The 7,541-nt window shown below is 30.8% G+C and overlaps 1 protein-coding gene across 1 annotated transcript; it reads right to left on the reverse strand.

The window, feature by feature from the left end:
* Positions 1–3,134: 3,134 nt before the first annotated feature.
* Positions 3,135–7,206, reverse strand: LOC104894512 (FCS-Like Zinc finger 8). The gene is made up of 3 exons (XM_010680765.3): positions 6,425–7,206; positions 5,368–6,317; positions 3,135–3,489 (listed from the first exon to the last, which is right to left on the reverse strand). The coding sequence occupies exons 2-3, from the start codon at positions 6,312–6,314 to the stop codon at positions 3,420–3,422; spliced, it is 1,017 nt and encodes a 338-aa protein (XP_010679067.2). The 5' UTR covers positions 6,315–6,317; positions 6,425–7,206; the 3' UTR covers positions 3,135–3,419.
* Between the last annotated feature and the right edge of the window lie 335 nt (positions 7,207–7,541).

Consider the following 7,541-nt stretch of genomic DNA (forward strand, 5'->3'; position numbering starts at 1 on the left):
ATTATTAATACGTGGACCTTGATTACTAAACATGCAATTCAAACCATTGATTTCATAAAAAAAATTACAACTTATTATCGCCTACACTGTAACCATGGGTTTTACATAGTAGATTATATTAGGTGTATGGGTATTGTACCATTATAACTAGTTTAATCAATTTAATCACATTAGAAAAGACAACTTTGTACAAAGATAATTTTATTTGTAATTAGGAGGGACAAAATTGTTACAAATTAAAATTATATGGATATAATAATGAACAACCGGATAAAAGATCTTCTAAAAACGTTTTAGATACGGTTTCCTATAAGTTATTTACCGACTCATAAGAACAATTATAACGGTAATACTTATGAGATACGAATAGGTAACCACTACAGAAGTTCGAGAGCACCTAATTGAAGTTTGAAAATTTAAATTAATCCTCTTATTTATTATTACACTTATCTCTAGAACACCAAGTGAATAAATTAAATATTCTATTTTTAAGATAAAAGGGCTCATTTGAGGGGAAGTTTCCCCCTCAAATGAGTCGTATGATGATGAATACGTAATTGGATTTGCACACACAAGCCCGCTCTTGAGAAGAGAGTGACCACACATAAGTTCAGATGAGGTTTCATCCTAAAAACAATTGACACTTGGAGGAGTAACCTATTAAGCTTACTGCACACACATGCCCACACTTGAGGAGAGAGTGACCACACATAAGCTCAAATGAGGTTAATTGATAATTCCATCCTAAAACCAATTGAAAATAGGAGAAGTAGCCTATTAAGCTTATATGTTAGTCATGCTCCCTCTCTTTCTTTAATGTGGCATAAGCTCACATATGAATTAACACCTTAACAAAATTCGATCCCTATATCTTAGGATACAAGGTGAAAAATAATATATCGCTATTCAACCGCATCAACCTCGTGTAATAAAATAATAAATATTTTATATATAACCTATGAAAACATTTAACTATAAATGTTTCAGTATATATAAACGGTACCATATTGTATAAAATTAAAATACACCCGTTGCGTGCAGGTTTTTGTGTAAATGTGAGAATGTCTCGTGCAAAAAATTAGCTAAATTAGTTTTTTTTTATTCAATTTCTCATGGAGTCAATTTCTTATTTGTAGAAGTCAATTATATGAGTATTGTTTCTGTCTAGAAATTGAGGTTAATGATCTGTGCTGAACAAGTCCTTAAGTCCGAGCAGAGCTGGTTATCAGTTCACCGGAAACCTGCAAAACACAGAAAAACTACCCCGGGGGTTGTTCCGGGATCGCCCCTCCGACGCTCAAGTCAGTTGATGATTGAGGTAGAGAGAGAGTCTAGAGTGAGAAACTCAAGTTAGTTAGGTGAGAATTCAATACCTTTGCATTGATGGGACAAGAGGTATTTATAGTGGTGAGAATTTCTATAAAGTGGTGTGCTGGACATGACAGCTCACTTGGGGATTGATGATACCTTTTCAAAGGATGATTCTGGTGGGACCCACGATCCTTAGGTGGCGGTGCCACGTGGCATGATTTCCTTGGAAGGATTTAATGGGCCCAAACAAGTATCTAGCCTTTGATTTTCATTTTCGTATAGAGGATACAAGGAGTATATATACCTCTTTAAGTTCTATTACAATACAATATATAATGTTTACAAGAAATCGAAAGCTGTGATGCTTTATTAGTATGAATTTGCCAATAATAAAAGTTTACTATTCCTTTAAATCTATCAAAAGGATCATAACATTATTCCATGAGAAACATATACTATTTTCATTCTAAAATAAATGTCGTATGAAATTCGATGTCTATAACTTTTAAGGTTCTTGGTCTTTGTAATTTACGTAATTTAATAGCTTATATCGTAACTATCATATCATACAGGTGTATATAGTTACAACTCTTTTTTTAACGTTGTATATTAGATTACTATTAGTCTAAATTTACAATACTTGACTGGTACTTGATAATGAAATACATTATAAAGACATATACTTGAAATATTAAAAGTAAGGGTACACACACAAACTTATTTGGATTCGTTTAGATTGTGACATGATACTATAGAAGCGTTACAATTAGATAGTTAGAGTAATCGCTAACAAGTCGTTCGAATTATATGATGAGTTATTTTATTCAATCTTGCGTTGAATAAGTCACTAATATGCAAGTCGAATCGCTCATACTCAAATTTGTTGTGAATTAGATTATATTATGATAGATCAAATTATATAACTCATATTAATATCAATAAATTGGCTCAGTTTCCACTTATGTCAAAATCAGTGATTAGATCATGTAAGTGAAACTGAGTTATGGCATAAGGGTGACTTTTGTTAGATCTGGATAAACACTAGTTAATAAAACATCATATTTTACATTTAAGACTAATCCAAATTCTTCTTAATGAGTTATCTGAAAATATATCTTACTACAACGTTAAAATTGTTAAAGGGAATAATGTTTACGTCTCTTTTTACCTACTCAATCATATCATAAACCAAATAATTGAATTTCCTGTTTATGTCATCTTTTTTGGCTCTTATCAATATTGGTGGTTGTTTGGATGATTACTCAACTAAAGTAAAATCGACAAAAAATATAATAATAATGTATGAGTCTCTAGAAATAATTATTGATCAACGAAGATGGACAAACAAGACAGGCCATAGCTTTAATGGAATAAGTTACTAAGGGCCCCATTATGCCTATATATATAATGTTCACAATGCATGATTGAGCATTAAAATAAACAAATTCAAAGACAAAATTATGAAAGGACCAACTCAATCAAAAGTTTAAGCTGATAGTTGAGATTCTAGGAATAGATCTATACTCTATCATGTCTCCTCACGCAAGAGTTGATGAGATTCGAACCCGTGACCTTTTTGTCACGCTGGCTCTTGATATCATGTCAAACGACACTCAACCAAAAGCTTAAGCTGATGGTTGAGGCCCCATGAATAAATCTATACTCTATCAAAAAAGAAGAAAAATTCAAAATTGTAACATCAACGTACATCTTATATACCATCCTATATATCATCCGTAAAGATGCTTTAGGATCGTAACTTGTTATCAACATCTTATACTGAAAGCGAAAATAAACTATGAAAATTAAAATTAAGATTAAGATTGAGAATCAAAATTAAGTCATCACTTTCATGAGAAAATCAACTCTACACTTTTCCTTCACATTAATTATCATACCTCAGCATCTCTCTTCTTCTCTCTCTCTCTTTCTCTTCTTGATAATTAAACAAAATTTCTAATTAAGAGACAATAGAGATACACAAAATACAAAAAAAAAGGTTACAACTTACAACTAGGTCATTATATAATAAAAAATAGTAGGAAAATTGGGTGGTTTTTTTTTTTAAGGTAGCTAATTTTGGTTTGAAGTTCTTTGAGAATAAACTTCTAGTTGTCCACTCCATCTAAAAGCATTTCTTGGCAGCGGCATTCTTGACTACAAAAGGCCTTTTCTCCTCTGCATTCATGAAAAAAACAGTGTAACGTTAGTTATTTTTGTTACAAGTTTCATAACAATAAAGCATATTTGAATCAAACTTTTGTCACAAAAAGAATATTTGTAACTTTGTCTTTTGATCATAATATGTAATAATGATGTGAAAAATATCACCCTCGAGGTCGATCTTATTAAAGTGTTCTCATATGATCATCATTACATGAGTACTTTTAGTATAAAGTTTGATACATTACAATAAAGTCATATACGATTCATAATTACTTTAGAACGTTTAATAACAAACAAATGGAGCATTATTGGAAAAAAAATGCTTAATCCACCTATTAGATAAATTACTCTCTATTAATGATTAGTTGAAAGTTGAAACCAATCCAACAATAAATGTCTTTTTAAAACGGGTGAATTATCTCTTAAGATCCTGTTTTGTTCAACTTATTTTAATTTATTTAAGATCTAGATAAGATAAAATAAGATCTGACCATATCATGTCATATGTTCTGTTAACCTATCCTCACTCAATTCAGAAGAAAAAAAACTAGTTATTAGGCTCGGGCTATGCCTCGGGTAAGAAAACATTTCATTTATTAATATAATTCTTTATGATAATAACACTAAATACAACTTAGCCTAGTGGTTAAAACTTTTTGTATATGTACTTGAGGTCTCGGGATCAAATTCTATACTGTGCAATTTATTAATTTTTTTTATTGTACATGGATTACATGAACTAAAACTCCCTAGGGAGAGCACCACGTGACACAATTTCTTGTTCTCGCACGCCTTTTAATATATTTGTATTAGATAAGATTAGATCAGATAAATTCATACTTCCTCCGTTCCATAATAAGTGAAACATTTCTCTCTTTTATGTGAGAGCTTTTTTAGAGAAATATTTCACTTATTATGGAACGGATGAAATATAAGATAAGATAAGACAAAATAAGTTGAATAAAACGGATCCTAAACATATACTTCCTCCGTTTCTAAATAAGTGCAACATTTCTTGTTTGCACGTTTGCCAATGCATCATTTTAACCATTAATATCTTCAATTATCAATAAGTAAAAATTATAAAAAGTTGATATTAAAAAATTCACATTCAGACGAATCTAACAAGATCTCACATGACTATGTTTTTCCTAAAATGTAAATCACCAAAGCTAATTAAAGTTTAAACTGTGAATAGTAAATACTATGCAAATGTTGCACTTATTTAGAAACGGAGGAAGTATAAGTTGTAGCATTAATTCGTTATATAATTTCTTTTAATGGGTAAATTATCCACTAAGTATATGTTTAGCATCAACTGCCAATAATTGTTGAAGAAGTACTGATCCATGTACAATGGCTAGCCTACTTGCCTAGATCAATAGCCCAAATCCCAAAAGGTGCAATGATTGATTAGATCAACAATATGGACAAAGACTGTAATAATGTGCATCTTGTAAGAGTATATGACAAGCTTGATTACAAGATGCATATTTTTTCCTAACCATGACATGATAATTGAAGAACAATGGATAGGAATAAAACTTAATCTACCAATACAAATCTAATCCTAGACTAAATATATTTATGCTTATTAATTAATGACTTAGAGTAATTCCTAACATTATTGCTCAAGATCACATTTTTTTTTTTTTATCCTTAACTCCTCATTTTTTTATGAGGCATGAAATCTAAGGTAATTCTTGAATAAGGAGCACATAATTCATGATTAACTAAATATTTCTATCAAAAGTTAAGAAACAATATCTAAAAACATTAACAACCAAGAACATATATATAATATGATTCATCCGTTTTGAAATATGTGAAACACTTCTGTCTTTTATGCGAGAATTTTAAGAGACAAGTAGTAAGAATGAATTGCTATACCTGTACATGTAAATGTCCTTTCCCTCACCAAGCTTCTTCTTACAATGGTTGCAAAACCTAAGGAAATTATCTTGTGAAGGAATTGAATTCCCAAAATTGGACAAATACCCATTTCTGTTTGCTGAAAATGAAGAAGACCCAACAACACCACAACAACTTTCAACAATGCAATTCCCAAATATGTGGGTGGTTTTAGGGTTAGGACCATGAGATATAACACAAGTATAATCTTCAGATAATTCCATGTCACTCAAGGAAAGGTTATCATTCCCTGGAATCATTTTATTAGTAGGGAATTCTTCAGGATGAACTTGGGAATCCTTGTTTCCAAAAGGCCATAAATTGTTTTTTGGAGTTTTAATACCAAATTCTCTAGGTGATTCAGGTGAAAAACAGGGGAAAACAGAGGAAGGAGGCAAAGGAGGTACTTGGATTTTGAGTTGAGAACCAAAAACAACAAGTTTTCTTTTCTGTTGTTTGAAAGTTGTTGTGTTGCTGGTTTCTGAGTTGTTGGTGTTGTTGATGTTGTTGTTATTGTTGATGATATTGTTGTTGCTGTTGTTGGTTTCATCAATGAGAGCAAGGCCAATTCCCTTTGTGTTGTTTGGTTGTTCCCATGAGTGTTGTGAGTTTGTAGACAAAGTTTTTGGGTTTTTGTTGTTGTTGTTGAAGGATTTGTTGTCAACAACCCAAAAAGAGTTGGCAAAAGCAGAAAATGCCTTTGTATCAAGAATTGAAGTAGGACTCATTATTGGATCATTCACAGTAGAAGAAGGAGCTGATGATGAAGTAGAAGAAGAAGTGAAGAAACACTTGAAAAATTTTGGAGAATTGAAGAAATATGAAGTGGGTTTTGTTGATTTTTCAGGAGAAATCCATGAATTGTTGCTATGATCACCAACTATTCCTTGTGTACTTGTCACTGGTCTAGATCTTTTCCTCAGCATTACCTTTAAAAACACAAAAAAAAAAAAACATAAACTTTGTGTTAATTAATAATTAGTATAAATAAATATTATTATGAAAGCAAGAAAAACTAAAATTCAGTTAAATTTACCTTGAACAAAGAAGCAATCTTGGGAAATTACAGATGTTTACACCCCAAAAAATATGATCTTTTCTCAACTTTTTTTTTTTTTGAGATGGAAAAAAAGCTCCTTTTTTTTCTCCCTCAAAAATCACAATAAAATCAAGCTCAAGATCAAAAAAGATTGAATCTTTCAACAACCCAAGAAACAGCCAAAATGAGAGGACAAATTCAGCTGAATAAAACCAAAAAAAATGGTTGCTTTGATTGAAAGATCAAAACTTTAATTTGTTACTCTTTCTAATTTAATCAACCAAGATCAAAGAATCATTTTTTTGGACCACCTAAATTCACATGTAATACAATTACAAACACCCATGTGAGAGAAAATTTTTGAGCTTTACTACTAGTATTAGTACTGAAAAAATCTGCAAAAACCAAAATAAAAACTCTTCTCTTCTGAGTTTTTGCTGCTGTTGTTCAGTTGCAGAATTTAGTTTTCCTGATCCCAATAAAAAGAAACACTCATTAACATTATTACTACTACTACTTGTATTTTTATTTTTGTTGTTTTTGGTTTCTCTCTCTTAAAATTTGGTTGGTGGGTTTTTTCAGTAACCCATAAATTTCGCAGGTGTGAGTTTATCCACTTTCAGTTGTTAGCTTTTTATTTGTTTTAATTTTTGTGTTTTCCTGTGAAACTGCCCACGGATGTGCTGAATTTTTGTAGATGAAAAAGAGGAGAGAGAAAGAGAGAAACTTTGGTGGTTTAAAGAAAAAGAAGAGAAAACTTGGAAAAGAGTGAGGAGTTTTTCAGTTTGGGTGTGCCTTTATAAAAAGGGGAGATGATGAGTGTCAATTAACATTAGTCCCCACCAAGAAGAAAAAAGAAAAAGAGGTGGGTCATTTTCAGTTTTTGTTTTTGTTTGGAAATTTGTGTGAAAAATTTATTTTCATTTACTTAATTTTTCATATTTGTATAAATTATAATTCAAGGTTCAAAATTAATTTTAGAAGATATTTTCGTCGGGTTTTAAATAATTGTTTGGTTTAATTTTTAAAGGTTAAAGTATTTATGTAATTTTAAGTCCATGAAATATGTCCAAACGTAGTGTGTAGGATGATTTTGTCTTGATGTGTATTTAAA

Source organism: Beta vulgaris, chromosome 5 (genome assembly GCF_026745355.1).
Source record: "Beta vulgaris subsp. vulgaris cultivar EL10 chromosome 5, EL10.2, whole genome shotgun sequence".
NCBI lineage: Eukaryota > Viridiplantae > Streptophyta > Magnoliopsida > Caryophyllales > Amaranthaceae > Beta > Beta vulgaris.